Source organism: Carettochelys insculpta, chromosome 1, assembly GCF_033958435.1.
Source record: "Carettochelys insculpta isolate YL-2023 chromosome 1, ASM3395843v1, whole genome shotgun sequence".
NCBI lineage: Eukaryota > Metazoa > Chordata > Testudines > Carettochelyidae > Carettochelys > Carettochelys insculpta.
In genome coordinates, this window is record NC_134137.1 from 381518901 (window position 1) to 381537410 (window position 18510).

Below are 18510 nucleotides of genomic sequence, written 5' to 3' on the forward strand. Positions count from 1 at the left end.
CTTTGCTGCTCCTAATGTCCCAGCCAGCCACCCTCCTTAGTTCAGTGAGAGGCTATAAAAGCCCATTTCACCAAATCCACACAGATTCTTCCTGCCCCCAAGAGACCAGCCACATCCCTAGGTCGATATATACTTAGATCTTACCCAAAAGCAGCACGCTGGGCCAGTCCTTTAGAATCTAAAATCTAAAGGTTTAGTAGACAGAAAGAAAGAAAACAGGGTGAGGGAGAAAAATTGTTAAAGTGACACATTACATACCTCAAGTCTGGATCTGTAACAGCAACGAAGGGTCCTGTGGCACCTTATAGACTAACAGAAAAGTTTTGAGCATGAGCTTTCGTGAGCACAGACTCACTGCAGCATCTGATGAAGTGAGTCTGTGCTCACGAAAGCTCATGCTCAAAACTTTTCTGTTAGTCTATAAGGTGCCACAGGACCCTTCGTTGCTATTACATACCTCAGGTACAGCTACTGATGCAGCCAGCAATGTTATGACCTGTTTTTCTTGAGCGCCTCTGAAAATACAGCCCCTGAAGGACAGGACCTCAGTTCACACAGGCTTAGTTCATGAGGACTGAAGGCAAAGATGGTCACAGCCAGGGCCGTCCTATGGCTTGCCATGTTGCGGGGAATAATTCCTTTCTCCTTCCATAGGCACTGGAGGGTCGCCTGACCAGGTGCCTGCTGGGGCACTCTGCCATTGGCTGCATCCCCAAGTTCCTGGGATGGGTATTTGACATCTGAGCCTTTGTCCACCATCCTGGCTGGGTGGAGATTCTGCCTCCCACCGTCATCCTCAGCTCTAACACAGTTCTGTTGCAGAGATAGGGCCAATATCTAGAACTTGATGAATAAACATGGCACAGACATACAAGTAGCGTAACTAGATTCAGGGCATTACTGTCGTTTGTTAGACACCTCCTTGGCCCAGGACAGGGATCACAGACATGGCGTTATACTTACTGTACAAGTCCGATAACACCACCCATGGACATGGGCCGCAGGCTCGGTGGCGGGGCACCCGGCTTTCAGCCTTTCCCCAGCTCCCACAGCGGTGGTACTTCCGCTGTGGGGTTCATTGCCCTACTGCACCCAGGCCCAGGTCCTGGGTCCCCACCATCAGCTGCATCCTGTGCTGCACCTTCCTCTGTGAGCGCTGGCTGATGGCAGTGGAGGGGCTCAGGGAGGCAGATCAGGGCAGCCCAGCTGCCTCCCGAAGAAAGCAGCCGCTGGGATTTGGGGGACAGAGAAGGTGACCCCCTGACGCCTCTGCAGGCACCACATGGGGTGAGGAAAGGGGGCTCAGAGCTGAGCTCCCACACTCCAGCTCACCACTGAGGCCCATAGACCGGGGCCCTGGGGGGCCCAGCCACTCAACCCAGCCTCCACGCTGGTCGTCTCTGGAAAGAAGAGTCACCCCTCCTGCCCATGGCTTTGCGCGTGGGCCCTGGTTCTTCCCCTCTGGAGTGGCACCTGGGGCCTGTCTTGCTCAGTCCCTGCTGCACGGACTGGGGGTCCTTCTCCCACAGCTGGTGAAGACGTGGCTCCAGAGCAGGGGCTGAGCCAGCGTCTCCATCCTGGCGCGTGCATGAGGCCAGGTCTGTCTGGCGTCAGGGCTGGGGCTGGGGCTGGGGCTGGGGCTGGGCTGGGGCCTGCCCTGCACAGCTTTCCCAGGGGTGCTGCGGGAGAGGGAGAGGCCCTGGCTGAGGGCAGGGGGCTGGTTCAAAGCTCTGAACTCAGCTCTCTGCTTTTCTTTTCAGGGCACCTGTCTCCTCCTCACCCTTGTGTCCAAGAGGGCCCCTGCCTGGGCAGTCAGAGCAGCCTGGGGCTGAGCACTGAAGAGCGAGGGCAGGTCCAGATGCTGCTCACACGCCCTTTCTATGACTTGGAAGGCAACAGACATGAGTCCCTGGCCTATGGTAACCCACCGCCGGAGAGCGCCGGGGAAGATTATAATATGAATATCCTCTCCTCCACACCATGTTCACCACCTTCCCCACCTCACTCCAGCCAGCCGCCCGCTAAACAGTCTCTCTCTCCAACAGGGCCTGCCACTCCTCCTAGCAGAGCCGCTTGCTCTGGCGCCAGCAGGGAGCTCCAGACCTCTGAGGCCAACTCCCGGCAGCCCAAAGCAACTGAAAGCTGCTGTGTAAAGCGCCAGCAAGAAGCAGCCAGCAGCAGGGAGAGCCAAAAGCCCAGTGAGAAGGGGAGCCCTGGGGGTGGCGCTGGGGGGGCAGCGAGCCTGCCTCGCAGCCGGGGCTCCCCCATCACCCTCATCGACCGGGCCAACCGCCTGCCCTCTGAGGAGGAGCTGCCCCCAGGCCGCGCGGATGTTGAAGCTGGGCGGGATGGGGCCGGAGGGGAAGGCCTGGGGGCCCACGCATGTCTGAGAGGGCTGACGGAGCAGCTGAGCTCCGAAGGGGAGGGTCCCCACTGCAGTAGAGCGACCAGTGTACGCGGACTCCCTTCGGGCTCGTCTGAGACCACGTCCCCATCGTCCGACCCAGGCATCGAGGCGGACCTCGCCAGCAGGCACTCCAAGCAGTTCCTGCCCCACAGCCGGCACAGTGACGACCTCAGCTCCCCCGGGTCAGATTCAGACGTGGAGGGGGAAATCGAGGCAGCGTTCGCCTGTGGGGGCCGCCTGGCCAGCAACATGATCTCCTCCATCTCAGAGACGGAGCTGGGTCTGAGCAGCGACAGCAGCAGCGGCCGCTCCTCCCACCTCACCAACTCCATCGAGGAGGCCAGCTCCCCCGCCTCAGAGGCTGAGCTGGAGATGGAGCTTGAAGGGCAGGGACTCATGGGCATCAAGGGCTCGCTGCTGCTGCTGGACAGGTGCCAGGAGGAGGACGGGGGGACCCTGGAGGGAGAGCTCCCACAGAACGCCTTGAGGGACAGGCGCGTGGTGAGGAGAGAGAGCCTGGCTGACCTGAAGCTGGAGGGTTATTACGACACCTTGAACCCAGAGGACTCTTCGGCCCCTGCTGGCCAGACGGACGTGTCAGGCTCCAGTCCTCTGGACCTAAAAATCGACCCCGACCACAGCCTGGAGAGCATCCGCCGCTCCTTCTACCTGCCCGTTGGGCCCAAGCTCATGCCAGAGGTGGACGATGAGGGGAACAGCGAGTATGACTCGGACTCGGAGTCAGAGCCGGACCTGAGCGAGGACTCAGACTCACCCTGGCTGCTCAGCAACCTTGTCAACAAGATGATCCTGGAGGGCTCATACCCCCTCAAGTGCCCAGACGAGTGCTTCTCGCAGGCCCACTCCCTCTGCGACACCATCTCCCCAGCCTCTGAGACCCTGGACGCCCAGCCCAGCCTGCGGGACTCCCCGCTGAGCGAAGCCGAGCCGGGGCTGCCGCCCTGCTCCCAGCAGAGCATCGAGCTGGTGGACATGGAGACGCTGCGCAGCTCGCTACAGGGCACAGAGGACGCGAAGCCCACGAGCAGCAGCCCCGCCCCAGCGCCCTCGCCCCTGGGGAGTGACTCCGGCCCTTGTTTGTTCATGAGCAACCCGACCAATGACACAATCACGCCCGTGTTCCTGGGGCAGCCCGCCTCCATCGACCAGCTGGGCAGCGCGGGGGTGCTGGCAAACCTGGGCTGCTGTGCGGCGCCCATCACGCGCCGCCCGTTTGGCCCCCCTGCCAGCACCCAGGGCTCAGGCCCGGTGTCCAGAGAGGGCAGCAAAGAGGTGGAGCTGGCCCTTGGGCGAGGGGACTGGGCCATCGACAAGGACCAGGACTCGGGGATCCTGGAGGACAACGAAATGATCGATGACATCCGGTTAGAGAGCCCGGAGCAGAGCCCTGATGCCTTCCTGCCCATGCTTGACGTGTCCACGGCCAAAACCAACAGGTGCTTTAACCTGGCCTACTCCCCGGACGAGGCTGACGTGCCCTACTTCCCTGACCGCGCGCAGAGCTTCGAGGAGGACCTGCCTCTGCCACCACCCCCTGGGGACCTGGACCCACGGCCATTGGACGAGTCCCTGGTCTATGACTCCATCAAGTACACGCTGGTGGTGGATGAGAACACGCAGCTGGAGCTGGTGAGCCTGAAGCGCTGCACCTCGGTGCTGAGCGACGCCAGTGAGCTGCTGAGGGCCTGCGACGCTGGCGAGCTGGAGGAGGACGAGGATGAGTTTGGGGAGGGGCTGGCGGCACAGGACGGGCAGAGCTCCTCCGAGGACTCCTCCCCTGAAGCCGACCTCCAGTTCTCCAAGAAGTTCCTCAATGTCTTTGTCAACAGCACGTCCCGCTCCTCCAGTGAGTACCCCCCAGTGCCTGGCCCAGCGGAGGCTCAGCCGCGCCAGGGCCTGTGGGAGAGTCCCTTGCCCAGACAGCGCTGCCCCGTACCTGCAATGGTCCCCTCTTAACCAGACCCTGTCGCGCTGCAGAACGTTGTCCCGCTGGCCCGCACGGCCGGGCAGACAGAGACGCAGTGAGGCGTGTGCCCTGCAGTGCTTGCCAAGGGGCCGCTCTGTACCTGCCGAGGCACCAAGGCCGTGGCTCTGTGTGTGTTAACGGCACTGCGGTAAGGCGGATAAGCTGCTTTCAGACTCACGCCAGCAGCAGCCGCAGGGGCCAGCTCCTGTGCGACGCTGGGAAGTGCCCTGTAACTACACCCTGTCCTGCAAAGCTGCCTGCCACAGACGAGCCCTCGGTCACAGCCCACATCTGAGCGAGTGGGGGTTGAACCAGGGCTTGTGCACCAGCCTCTGGGCCATCTCCCTTCCTCTTCTGAGCTGGTCTCGCCACCGGCTCGGGGGGGTTCTTGTGGGAAGCGTGGCCCCGACTAGCTTTGGCCTAGATGTTCTTCCCCCCGAGGGGCGAGGCCCTGCTAGCTGCGGGCCAGGTGTTCCCGTAAGGAGCGAGGCCTGTCTGGCTCAAGGACAGATGTTCCCCCGAGGGCGAGGCCCTGCTAGCTGCGGGCCAGGTGTTCCCGTAAGGAGCGAGGCCTGTCTGGGTCAAGGACAGATGTTCCCCCGAGGGCGAGGCCCTGCTACCTGCAGGCCAGGTGTTCCCGTAAGGAGCGAGGCCTGTCTGGCTCAAGGACAGATGTTCCCCCGAGGGCGAGGCCTTGCTAGCTGCGGGCCAGGTGTTCCCGTAAGGAGCGAGGCCTGTCTGGGTCAAGGACAGATGTTCCCCCGAGGGCGAGGCCCTGCTACCTGCGGGCCAGGTGTTCCCGTAAGGAGCGAGGCCTGTCTGGGTCAAGGACAGATGTTCCCCCGAGGGCGAGGCCCTGCTACCTGCGGGCCAGGTGTTCCCGTAAGGAGCGAGGCCTGTCTGGGTCAAGGACAGATGTTCCCCCGAGGGCGAGGCCCTGCTACCTGCGGGCCAGGTGTTCCCGTAAGGAGCGAGGCCTGTCTGGGTCAAGGACAGATGTTCCCCCGAGGGCGAGGCCCTGCTACCTGCGGGCCAGGTGTTCCCGTAAGGAGCGAGGCCTGTCTGGGTCAAGGACAGATGTTCCCCCGAGGGCGAGGCCCTGCTACCTGTGGGCCAGGTGTTCCCATAAGGAGCGAGGCCTGTCTGGGTCAAGGACAGATGTTCCCCCGAGGGCGAGGCCCTGCTACCTGCGGGCCAGGTGTTCCCGTAAGGAGCGAGGCCTGTCTGGCTCAAGGACAGATGTTCCCCCGAGGGCGAGGCCCTGCTACCTGCGGGCCAGGTGTTCCCGTAAGGAGCGAGGCCTGTCTGGGTCAAGGACAGATGTTCCCCCGAGGGCGAGGCCCTGCTAGCTGCGGGCCAGGTGTTCCCGTAAGGAGCGAGGCCTGTCTGGGTCAAGGACAGATGTTCCCTCGAGGGCGAGGCCCTGCTACCTGCGGGCCATGTGTTCCCGTAAGGAGCGAGGCCTGTCTGGCTCAAGGACAGATGTTCCCCCGAGGGCGAGGCCCTGCTACCTGCAGGCCAGGTGTTCCCGTAAGGAGCGAGGCCTGTCTGGGTCAAGGACAGATGTTCCCCCGAGGGCGAGGCCCTGCTACCTGCGGGCCAGGTGTTCCCGTAAGGAGCGAGGCCTGTCTGGCTCAAGGACAGATGTTCCCCCGAGGGCGAGGCCCTGCTAGCTCAGGGCAGGTGTTCCCGTAAGGAGCGAGGCCTGTCTGGGTCAAGGACAGATGTTCCCCCGAGGGCGAGGCCCTGCTAGCTGCAGGCCAGGTGTTCCCGTAAGGAGCGAGGCCTGTCTGGGTCAAGGACAGATGTTCCCCCGAGGGCGAGGCCCTGCTACCTGCGGGCCAGGTGTTCCTGTAAGGAGCGAGGCCTGTCTGGGTCAAGGACAGATGTCCCCCCGAGGGCGAGGCCCTGCTACCTGCAGGCCAGGTGTTCCCGTAAGGAGCGAGGCCTGTCTGGGTCAAGGACAGATGTCCCCCCGAGGGCGAGGCCCTGCTACCTGCGGGCCAGGTGTTCCCGTAAGGAGCGAGGCCTGTCTGGGTCAAGGACAGATGTTCCCCCCAAGGGCGAGGCCCTGCTACCTGCGGGCCAGGTGTTCCCGTAAGGAGCGAGGCCTGTCTGGGTCAAGGACAGATGTTCCCCCGAGGGCGAGGCCCTGCTAGCTGCAGGCCAGGTGTTCCCGTAAGGAGCGAGGCCTGTCTGGGTCAAGGACAGATGTTCCCCCGAGGGCGAGGCCCTGCTACCTGCGGGCCAGGTGTTCCTGTAAGGAGCGAGGCCTGTCTGGGTCAAGGACAGATGTCCCCCCGAGGGCGAGGCCCTGCTAGCTGCAGGCCAGGTGTTCCCGTAAGGAGCGAGGCCTGTCTGGCTCAAGGACAGATGTTCCCCCGAGGGCGAGGCCCTGCTAGCTCAGGGCAGGTGTTCCCGTAAGGAGCGAGGCCTGTCTGGGTCAAGGACAGATGTTCCCCCGAGGGCGAGACCCTGCTACCTGCGGGCCAGGTGTTCCCGTAAGGAGCGAGGCCTGTCTGGGTCAGGGACAGATGTTCCCCCGAGGGCGAGGCCCTGCTACCTGCAGGCCAGGTGTTCCCGTAAGGAGTGAGGCCTGTCTGGGTCAGGGACAGATGTTCCCCCGAGGGCGAGGCCCTGCTAGCTGCAGGCCAGGTGTTCCCGTAAGGAGCGAGGCCTGTCTGGGTCAAGGACAGATGTCCCCCCGAGGGCGAGGCCCTGCTACCTGCAGGCCAGGTGTTCCCGTAAGGAGCGAGGCCTGTCTGGCTCAAGGACAGATGTTCCCCCGAGGGCGAGGCCCTGCTAGCTGCAGGCCAGGTGTTCCCGTAAGGAGCGAGGCCTGTCTGGGTCAAGGACAGATGTTCCCCCGAGGGCGAGGCCCTGCTACCTGCGGGCCAGGTGTTCCCGTAAGGAGCGAGGCCTGTCTGGGTCAAGGACAGATGTTCCCCCGAGGGCGAGGCCCTGCTACCTGCGGGCCAGGTGTTCCCGTAAGGAGCGAGGCCTGTCTGGGTCAAGGACAGATGTTCCCCCGAGGGCGAGGCCCTGCTAGCTCAGGGCAGGTGTTCCCGTAAGGAGCGAGGCCTGTCTGGGTCAAGGACAGATGTTCCCCCGAGGGCGAGACCCTCCTACCTGCGGGCCAGGTGTTCCCGTAAGGAGCGAGGCCTGTCTGGGTCAGGGACAGATGTTCCCCCGAGGGCGAGGCCCTGCTAGCTGCAGGCCAGGTGTTCCCGTAAGGAGTGAGGCCTGTCTGGGTCAGGGACAGATGTTCCCCCGAGGGCGAGGCCCTGCTAGCTGCAGGCCAGGTGTTCCCGTAAGGAGCGAGGCCTGTCTGGGTCAAGGACAGATGTTCCCCCGAGGGCGAGGCCCTGCTAGCTGCGGGCCAGGTGTTCCCGTAAGGAGCGAGGCCTGTCTGGCTCAAGGACAGATGTTCCCCCGAGGGCGAGGCCCTGCTAGCTGCGGGCCAGGTGTTCCCGTAAGGAGCGAGGCCTGTCTGGCTCAAGGACAGATGTTCCCCCGAGGGCGAGGCCCTGCTAGCTCAGGGCAGGTGTTCCCGTAAGGAGCGAGGCCTGTCTGGCTCAAGGACAGGTGTTCCCCCGAGGGCGAGGCCCTGCTAGCTGCGGGCCAGGTGTTCCCGTAAGGAGCGAGGCCTGTCTGGCTCAAGGACAGATGTTCCCCCGAGGGCGAGGCCCTGCTAGCTGCGGGCCAGGTGTTCCCGTAAGGAGCGAGGCCTGTCTGGCTCAAGGACAGATGTTCCCCCGAGGGCGAGGCCCTGCTAGCTGCGGGCCAGGTGTTCCCGTAAGGAGCGAGGCCTGTCTGGGTCAAGGACAGATGTTCCCCCGAGGGCGAGGCCCTGCTAGCTGCAGGCCAGGTGTTCCCGTAAGGAGCGAGGCCTGTCTGGGTCATGGACAGATGTTCCCCCGAGGGCGAGGCCCTGCTACCTGCGGGCCAGGTGTTCCTGTAAGGAGCGAGGCCTGTCTGGGTCAAGGACAGATGTCCCCCCGAGGGCGAGGCCCTGCTACCTGCAGGCCAGGTGTTCCCGTAAGGAGCAAGGCCTGTCTGGGTCAAGGACAGATGTTCCCCCCGAGGGCGAGGCCCTGCTACCTGCAGGCCAGGTGTTCCCGTAAGGAGCGAGGCCTGTCTGGGTCAAGGACAGATGTCCCCCCGAGGGCGAGGCCCTGCTACCTGCAGGCCAGGTGTTCCCGTAAGGAGCGAGGCCTGTCTGGGTCAAGGACAGATGTCCCCCCGAGGGCGAGGCCCTGCTACCTGCAGGCCAGGTGTTCCCGTAAGGAGCGAGGCCTGTCTGGGTCAAGGACAGATGTCCCCCCGAGGGCGAGGCCCTGCTACCTGCGGGCCAGGTGTTCCCGTAAGGAGCGAGGCCTGTCTGGGTCAAGGACAGATGTTCCCCCCAAGGGCGAGGCCCTGCTACCTGCGGGCCAGGTGTTCCCGTAAGGAGCGAGGCCTGTCTGGGTCAAGGACAGATGTTCCCCCGAGGGCGAGGCCCTGCTAGCTGCAGGCCAGGTGTTCCCGTAAGGAGCGAGGCCTGTCTGGGTCATGGACAGATGTTCCCCCGAGGGCGAGGCCCTGCTACCTGCGGGCCAGGTGTTCCCGTAAGGAGCAAGGCCTGTCTGGGTCAAGGACAGATGTTCCCCCGAGGGCGAGGCCCTGCTACCTGCAGGCCAGGTGTTCCCGTAAGGAGCGAGGCCTGTCTGGGTCAAGGACAGATGTTCCCCCGAGGGCGAGGCCCTGCTAGCTGCAGGCCAGGTGTTCCCGTAAGGAGCGAGGCCTCTCTGGGTCAAGGACAGATGTTCCCCCGAGGGCGAGGCCCTGCTAGCTGCGGGCCAGGTGTTCCCGTAAGGAGCGAGGCCTGTCTGGGTCAAGGACAGATGTTCCCCCGAGGGCGAGGCCCTGCTACCTGCGGGCCAGGTGTTCCCGTAAGGAACGAGGCCTGTCTGGGTCAAGGACAGATGTTCCCCCGAGGGCGAGGCCCTGCTACCTGCGGGCCAGGTGTTCCCGTAAGGAGCGAGGCCTGTCTGGGTCAAGGACAGATGTTCCCCCGAGGGCGAGGCCCTGCTACCTGCAGGCCAGGTGTTCCCGTAAGGAGCGAGGCCTGTCTGGGTCAAGGACAGATGTTCCCCCGAGGGCGAGGCCCTGCTAGCTGCGGGCCAGGTGTTCCCGTAAGGAGCGAGGCCTGTCTGGGTCAAGGACAGATGTTCCCCCGAGGGCGAGGCCCTGCTACCTGCGGGCCAGGTGTTCCCGTAAGGAGCGAGGCCTGTCTGGGTCAAGGACAGATGTTCCCCCAAGGGCGAGGCCCTGCTAGCTGCGGGCCAGGTGTTCCCGTAAGGAGCGAGGCCTGTCTGGGTCAAGGACAGATGTTCCCCCGAGGGCGAGGCCCTGCTAGCTGCGGGCCAGGTGTTCCCGTAAGGAGCGAGGCCTGTCTGGGTCAAGGACAGATGTTCCCCCGAGGGCGAGGCCCTGCTAGCTGCAGGCCAGGTGTTCCCGTAAGGAGCGAGGCCTGTCTGGGTCAAGGACAGATGTTCCCCCGAGGGCGAGGCCCTGCTAGCTGCGGGCCAGGTGTTCCCGTAAGGAGCGAGGCCTGTCTGGGTCAGGGACAGATGTTCCCCCGAGGGCGAGGCCCTGCTACCTGCGGGCCAGGTGTTCCCGTAAGGAACGAGGCCTGTCTGGGTCAAGGACAGATGTTCCCCCGAGGGCGAGGCCCTGCTACCTGCGGGCCAGGTGTTCCCGTAAGGAGCGAGGCCTGTCTGGGTCAAGGACAGATGTTCCCCCGAGGGCGAGGCCCTGCTAGCTGCGGGCCAGGTGTTCCCGTAAGGAGCGAGGCCTGTCTGGGTCAAGGACAGATGTTCCCCCGAGGGCGAGGCCCTGCTACCTGCGGGCCAGGTGTTCCCGTAAGGAGCGAGGCCTGTCTGGGTCAAGGACAGATGTTCCCCCCGAGGGCGAGGCCCTGCTAGCTGCGGGCCAGGTGTTCCCGTAAGGAGCGAGGCCTGTCTGGCTCAAGGACAGATGTTCCCCCGAGGGCGAGGCCCTGCTACCTGCGGGCCAGGTGTTCCCGTAAGGAGCGAGGCCTGTCTGGCTCAAGGACAGATGTTCCCCCGAGGGCGAGGCCCTGCTAGCTCAGGGCAGGTGTTCCCGTAAGGAGCGAGGCCTGTCTGGGTCAAGGACAGATGTTCCCCCGAGGGCGAGGCCCTGCTACCTGCGGGCCAGGTGTTCCCGTAAGGAGCGAGGCCTGTCTGGCTCAAGGACAGATGTTCCCCCGAGGGCGAGGCCCTGCTAGCTGCGGGCCAGGTGTTCCCGTAAGGAGCGAGGCCTGTCTGGCTCAAGGACAGATGTTCCCCCGAGGGCGAGGCCCTGCTAGCTGCGGGCCAGGTGTTCCCGTAAGGAGCGAGGCCTGTCTGGGTCAGGGACAGATGTTCCCCCGAGGGCGAGGCCCTGCTAGCTCAGGGCAGGTTGTCCCTCCACAGGAGCGAGGCCTCAGTAGCTCAGGGCTGGGCATCCCCCAGGGGCGTGAGGCTGGACTGGCTTGGGCTCGGTGTGCTCCCCGCACCTTGGGGAAGCGAGGCCCGAGTGGCTCAGGGCCAGGTGCTCCTCCTCCGAGGAGGGGGGCCCGACTGGCTCAGGTCTTGTCCTTTGCTCGGCGGGTGAGGGCACCTCCTGCGTCCCTGTCCCCTGCTGTGCTGCAGCGACCTGTCCTGTGCTCCTAGGTACCGAGTCCTTTGGCCTCTTCTCGTGCACGGTGAACGGGGAAGAACGGGAGCAGACTCACCGGGCTGTCTTCAGGTGAGAGTGCCGCCTTGCTGGGCCCTGGGGCAGCTCTAGCTCTGCCCCTGCAGCCATGGCCAGAACCCGCCATTGGCCAGGGCCTGCCCAGCACTGGAAGGAGGAAATGGCTTCGTCCCCAGGTCGGAGCAGCTGACAGATAAGTACACAGCCCCTGTGCACAGGCAGGGGTGAGGCAGTGCCAGGCTGGGCCCTTCCACTTTTCCTGTGAGGCGCATTCATAGGGTGGTGCCAAGGAGTCCTCAGAGTGCTTCCGATTGCCCTGCCTGGGAGGGCTGCCAGGAAAGGGGTGTAATGTGAGGGGGTTTCTGGGCACAGCTAGAGGAATCAACCCAGGGGATCTTTGCTTAAATCTGGGCCACTCACAGCCCCAGGCTGGGATTTCCTTCTCACTGAGGCCAATCCAACCAGCCCCCACAGCACCTCTGCCAGCCCCACTGGCCAGCCAGAGCCACACCAGCAAATCCCCAGACTGCCCAGCTGCTGTACCAGCCCAGAGCAGCAACCCCCAAACTTGGGGGAGTGGTTCTTAAAAACCTATTTCAGCAACTCCACACAGATTCTTCTGGGCCCCAGAGGGTCCAGCCCCAGTGCCTGGTCAATATACACTCGGTCTTACCCAAAATCACCATGCAAAAGCCCAGCCCTTCAGACCTTAACATCTAAAGGTTTGTTAACAAAAAAGAAAGAGGCGGGCGAGAGAGAAGAATGGTTAAAGCGATACTTTACATATATCCGTTGCAGCTGCTGACGCAGCCAGCAGTGTTCTGGGTTGATTCTTAAAGCCTGTGAAAGGCCACCCCGTACGGGGTGTGATTCCAAGTCGCAGAGCTTTAGTTACTGGAAAACCGTAGAACCGACCGGCTGGGGTCAGCGTGCTGGGACATGGACCCTTGGAAGCAGGAACAGGAGCAAAAGACTTTCCCCCAAGATGGACACTGCTAGGTCGACTGCCTGATTGTATCTTGCCCAGGGACCAGGCCCTTTCCCTTCCCACCAGGCACTGCAGAGTCTGCCCCGCCTGCCCCGGTGGGCTGCTGTGGCAAAGTGCCATTGGAGGAGTTGCAGGTGGCAGTCTCACATTCCTGCCATGGGTCTGTTTCTTTGTCTCAGTCAAGGCCACCAACCTGGACCCCATTGTGCATCCTGGGCGCTGAACGTTCTTACACAGTTACAGAGCGATAGGCTGTAACGCTACCGACATGCACAGACTTGGGGCACCCTCAGCTTTCCTTAGACACCTCACATGGGCCCCGGCACACTGTGGGGCCAGGAGATACAACGGACACATAAATGGTGTCCATACCCAACATCAAAGTCCAGTCACCTGACACAGGGCACAGCGCCTCGCTTCCGCATGCAAGAGCACCCTAACCAGCATCTTCATCGCCGACTCTCTGTCTCTCCCACTTCCCCGGCCCCTCTGCCTCAACCCCCCTCCGTCCCTGGCTCCTCCCCACCCCAACCCCCCTCCGTCCCTGGCTCCTCCCCACCCCAACCCCCCTCTCCGTCCCTGGCTGCTCCCCACCCCATCGCCCCTCCGTCCCTGGCTCCTCCCCACCCCAACCCCCCTCTCCGTCCCTGGCTGCTCCCCACCCCATCGCCCCTCCGTCCCTGGCTCCTCCCCACCCCAACCCCCCTCCATCCCTGGCTCCTCCCCACCCCAACCCCCGCTCCGTCCCTGGCTCCTCCCCACCCCAACGCCCCTCTGTCCCTGGCTCCTCCCCACCCCAACCCCCCTGGCACTGCCTGCCCTGTGAGCAGGTTCATCCCTCGCCACGAGGATGAGTTGGAGCTGGATGTGGACGACCCCATCCTGGTGGAGCTGGAGGAGGATGATTACTGGTACCGAGGCTACAACATGCGGACTGGCGAGCGAGGCATCTTCCCAGCCTTCTATGCCCACGAGGTGGTGAGCCAAGCCAAGGAGGGCACAGGTAGGCACCGCCCCTCCCCACCTCCCTGCCTGTGATGCTGGAGTCCTGAGCTCCTTGGTGCTGGGCCAGGGTTCAGCCGCTCAGCACAGCTGCCTGGGCAGGACCCAGCTGGCTTTGTCGGTGTCTGAGTGGCTGGCAGCTGACCAGGAGCAGTCTGCTGCCAATGGGGAGGGAGGGGTCCCCACGCCAACCCCCAGCCCTCCCCCGAGACATCAGTGTTGGCCCCATCCTGCCCCCTGAGGGCTTCCCGTGTGATCACTGAGAAAGCCACCAGGAACCCCCATTCACCCCAGCCCAGCATGGCTCAGAGCAGCCAGCCAGGAGCAGAGCTAGAGCAAGCCACAGCTGCTGGGGTCCTGAGAGCCGGGGCTGAGTGCAGTCCAGCAGCACGCGGCCGAGGGTGCGAATCCAAATGGGATGTCCCAAACACGCAGCGTCAGGGAGGGTGTAGTATGTCAGGGGGTTCTGGGCACAGCTGAGAGAACCAACTCTGGGCAAAGTGGTTAAAACTGGAGATTCCTTATTGCTACGGCTAACCAAGCCAGCCACAAAAGTCCCTCTGCCAGCCCCACTGGCCAGCCAGAAGCCACACAAGCAAACCCCCAGATTCTCCAGCTGCTGCTAATGCCCAAACCAGCCATCCTCCTTACCCCTGTGAGAGGCTATTAAAACCTATTTCACCAACTCCACACAGATTCTTTCAGCCCCCAAAGGGACCAGCCGCACCCCCAGGTCAATATATGTTTAGATCTTACCCAGAAACAGCGCACTGGGCTGGTCCTTTAGAATCTAAACTCCGAAGGTTCATTAGTAAAGAATGAAAGGGCAGGGGTGAGAGAGAAGAACTTAGTGATAAATTACAAACATCAGGTAAAGCAACTGGTGCAGGAAGCAGCCAATGGTATAAGCTGCTGTTTTGAATGTCTCTGGAAATACATCCCCTTAGGGATGGGTCCCCAGTCCAGGCAGGCCTAGCTCTGAAGACCAAGTCGGCCACGTCCAGGGACATCTTTATAGACTTGCCCCGTGGAGGGAAAAACCCTTTCTTCTTTATACAGGCAGTGGAGGATCACCTGATCAGGTGGCCTGTTGGGGCGCTCTGCCATCGGCCGCTTCCCAGGGGACATCAAATTCTTGAAGTCTGAGTCTTTGTTTCTTTGTTCAGCCCGTGTCACCTGAGTGGGGAGGTGACCATGCCTTCCACTGTGATCCTTGGCACAAAAACGTTCCCAAGATAGGTCTAGACCCAATATCTAGGACTTCACATCCAAACATGGCACAGATGTATAAGCAGCACAAACAGATTCAGCGAATCACCAGCGTTCGTTAGACACCTCCCTTGGCCTGCCTGGCACAAGATGGTGCAAACGTAATAGAGTGGTCACAGAAACGGTTCTCATCTTTAATTCAAATCCAGTCACATCTCAGAGGGGCAGGGGAGCCCAGCTGGGCTGTGCAGGAGCCTGGGTGTTGAGGAGCAGGGAAAGTAGAAGCGTGAATCAGACCCCCTGGCCTGGGCAAAGGGTTGGGGAGACCTCAGGTTTCTTCCCAGTGATTTCACATACCCATTGCACCTTAGGTGTGTCCATCCAGTGGGCCCAAGACACAGGTCTATTCTACCGCAGTGCCTGTCAGGGCAGCACCAGCGTGCTCTGTCTGCTCCCAGCCCAGGGCAGGAAGCTCAGTGTCTGTTCTTGTCCCTGTTTTTTCTTTCCTAGTGTTCTCTGGGTGCCTGGACTCAGCAATACGTGAGCCTCCTAGATGCATGCCCTGCTGCTTGTGCAGCACCGTGCCCAGCCCACCATGCCACTGCTTCAAATGCTTGTATCAGAGACAAGAGCCACAGCTGTAGGGCCTGCAAGGTCAGAACTCAGAAATCAAGGGAGGCAAAGCTCAAGCACTTTCTTATTTAGTTTGCAGAAGAGAAGACTGAGGGGCGATTTGACAGCAACCTTCAACTTCCTGAAGGGAGCTCTAAAGAGGATGGAGAGAGGCTGTTCTCAGTGGTGACAGATGGCAGAACAAGGAGCAATGGACTGAAGTTGCAGTGGTGGAAATGTAGGTTGGGGATAAGGAAAATCTGTTTTACCAGGAGGGTGGTGAAGCAACAGAATGTGTTACCTAGAGAGTTGGTGGAATCTCCATCCCTAGAGATTTTAAGTCCTGACATGACAAAGTCCTGGCTGGGATGATTTAGTTGGAGTTGGTTCTCTTCAGGCAGAGGAGCTGGACTCAATGACCTCCTGAGATCCCTTCCAGCCCTAGGATTCTCTGATTCTCTGAGATTGCATCACGTCCCTCTTAGATCTGCAGGGATCAGTGCAAGGCAGCAGCTCAGAAGTCCACTTCCTGTCTTAATCGTAGAATCATAGAATCGTAGGGCTGGAAGGGACCGCAGGAGGTCATCTAGTCCAGCCCCCTGCTTCAAGCAGGGTCAATCCCCACTAAGTCGTCCCAGCCAGGACCTTGTCCAGCCACGACTTAAAAACCTCGAGGGATGGAGAATCCACCAACTCTCTAGGTAACACTTTCCAGTGCTTCACCACCCGCCTGGTGAGGTAGTTTTTCCTAATATCTAACCTGCTCCTCTCCTTCTGTAACTTCAGCCCATTGCTCCTTCTTCTACCATCTGACACCACTGAGAACAGTTTCTCACCCTCCTCTTTAGAGCTCCCCTTCAGGAAGTTGAAGGCTGCTATTAAATCACTTCTAAGTCTTCTCTTCTGTAAACTAAACAAGCCCAAATCCCTCAGCCTCTCCTCATAGGTCTTGTGCTCCAGCCCCTTAATCATTTTTGTTGCCCTCTGCTGAACCTGCTCTGGCAAATCCACATCCTTTCTATACTGGGGGGCCCAAAACTGGACACAGTACTCAAGATGTGGCCTCACCAGTGCCAAATAGAGAGGAACAACAACTCTAGATCTGCTCAAAATGGTCATCCTAATGCACCCCAGTATGCCATTAGCCTTCTTGGCTACAAGGGCCCACTGTATACTCATATCCAGCCTTTCATCCACCATAACCCCTAGGTCCCTTTCCATTGTACTGCTGCTGAGCCAGTCGGTCCCCAGCCTATAACAATGCTTGGGATTCTTCCGCCCCAGGTGCAGGACTCTACACTTCTCCTTGTTGAACAACATCAGATTTCTTTTGGCCCAGTCCTCCAATTTATCCAGGTCACTCTGGATTCTCTCTCTACCCTCCAACGCATCTGCCTCTCCCCCTAGTTTTGTGTCATCTGCAAACTTGCTGAGGGTGCAATCCGGTCCCTTATCCAAATCATTAATAAAGATGTTGAACAACACCAGCCCCAGAACCAAGTCTTGGGGCACTCCGCTTGAAACAGACCAACATCCAGATATTGAGCCATTAACCACTACCCTTTGGGCCTGACTGTCAAGCCAGCTTTCTATCCATCTTATAGTCCATGGATCCAATCCATACTTCCTTAACTTATGGTCAAGAATATTGTGGGAGACTGTATCAAAATCCTTACTGAAGTCAAGTTATATCACATCCACTGACTTCCCCATGTCAACAGAGCTTGTTACCTCGTAACAGAAGCTAATCAGATTGGTCAGGCAGGACTTGCCTCTGGTGAATCCATGTTGGCTACTTTTGATCACTTTCCCTCTTCCAAGTGCTCCAAAATGGATTCCTTTAGGATTCCCTCCATTATTTTCCCAGGGACTGAGGTAAGGCTGACCAGTCTATAGTTCCCTGGATTGTCCTTCTTTCCTTTTTTAAAGATGGGCACTACGTTTGCCTTTTTCCAGTCATCTGGGATCTCTCCCGATCTCCAAGAGTCTTCAGAGATAATGGCCAAAGGTTCAGCAATGACCTCTGCCAATTCCCTCAGTACCTTGGATGCATTAAAATCAGACCCATGGATTTGTGTGCATCTAGTTCTTCTTCGAGTGGTCCCCGTGGGTGCTCCACAGTAGGTGTCGGGCTCGCCCCAGCGCCGCAGATTGGAATTCTTCTAGCAGTTTCCTCAGGATCGCGCATGCGCCGATGTGCGCCGCTCCCTCGTGCACCCTCGGTCATGTGCACGATCTGGTCCCTGCCAGTTCCTTCTCAACCGCCAACAGCTGCAGATGGAATCCGTTCTGGCTCTAACGCCTGAGACAGATAAGACAGTTAATTCTACTTGTTAGCTCATTGTTTTTTACTATTATACAAAAAAAAAAAGCAGCAGCAAAAAAAAAAAGTGAAAAAAAAATAAATAAATAATAAAATAGTAAGATAGAAGAGGAACGGAGGGGAGAAGAACGGACAAAGAAGGCTGGTTAAGCCGTCCGCTACCCTGAAGGCCGTAAATGTTATTTGTTTGAAGAACACAGTGATTAGCGGCTAAGTACCCTATTAACACTAAAGACTCACTGTGATGTCTTCCTCGGGGTTTAAGAAGTGTGAGTCATGCCGCGAGGCTATGCCGGCCTCTGATGGGCATAGTTAAGTGCACTCGTTGCCTGGCGGCGTCCCATGTTACCCAGAAGTGTTCGCACTGCGCTAAGCTTACAGACAGGGCCAGGAAGGACATAGAGATGAGGCTCAAAATGATCTTGTTTGATAAGGCTCTTCAGCATGAGCCACCAGAGAAGCCTCACACAGAAGGGCCCTCTGGGTCGCATAAAAGGAAGGCGCCTTCTTTGACCCCCTCTGTGCAAAAGAAGAAGAAACTTTCCCCGGCTCGATCCTTGCCGGCAGTTTCAGCGAGCAGGACAAGCGGAACGCAGAGCCCTGAACCGCGGGCTGATGAAAGCGGCAGCGCGGTTGCGCACGTGGCTGGGGCCAGCCCTCCAACTATTCAACAGTTGGCTCTGAGGGCGCTGCGGGCGCCAGTGCGGCAAGCACCGGAATCGGTGGCCCCGCCTCACGCGGCACCGGTTCTCACGGTGCCGATGGCGCAAGGGCACCCAGCACGGGGCCCAGCGGCACCAGAGGAAGCTACCCGCACAGCACCGCATATGACAGCACCAAGCGCGGCACCGACAGCGGGGCCGAGATCCCCGGCACAGGAGGGGGCAGCACCCACCCTGCAGGGGCTGGGGAAAGCTAGGGCCAAAACCTGGCACCTCAGTCCATCTCCGGACATGGCTGCGATGCCATTATCACCCAGTCCCCCCCCCAAGATACACATGCCACATCGCTGGGTGGCAACTCCACCGGCCTATTTCAGACCCCCCTCTCCGTTCCTGCAACCACCTTCGCCTTGGCTCAGGCCACCTTCACCCTTTTTGGGCATGGATCCCTATGAGTACTGTCACAAACCAGCTTCGCCATTATCAGTGTCGTCACGGAGATCCCGCTCTCCCAGACATCATGGGTACACTCTCCGATCGTGGTCCAGGTCTCCATCACCGGGCCCGTGTCCGTGTTGTTAT

General features: G+C 60.5%; 1 protein-coding gene across 2 annotated transcripts in view; it reads left to right on the plus strand.

The window, feature by feature from the left end:
- The window catches only part of MAPK8IP2 (mitogen-activated protein kinase 8 interacting protein 2), a 92280-nt gene that overhangs the window by 48809 nt on the left and 24961 nt on the right, over positions 1-18510 (plus strand). Inside the window, exons 5-8 of one of the 2 annotated variants that reach the window (XM_074984256.1) lie at positions 1761-1919; positions 2046-4274; positions 11111-11186; positions 12951-13123. In XM_074984256.1, coding sequence (XP_074840357.1) covers positions 1761-1919; positions 2046-4274; positions 11111-11186; positions 12951-13123 — 2637 coding nt within the window. Of the gene's footprint in view, positions 1-1760; positions 4275-11110; positions 11187-12950; positions 13124-18510 lie in introns of both variants that reach the window. The other variant, XM_074984255.1, reaches the window with a different exon arrangement.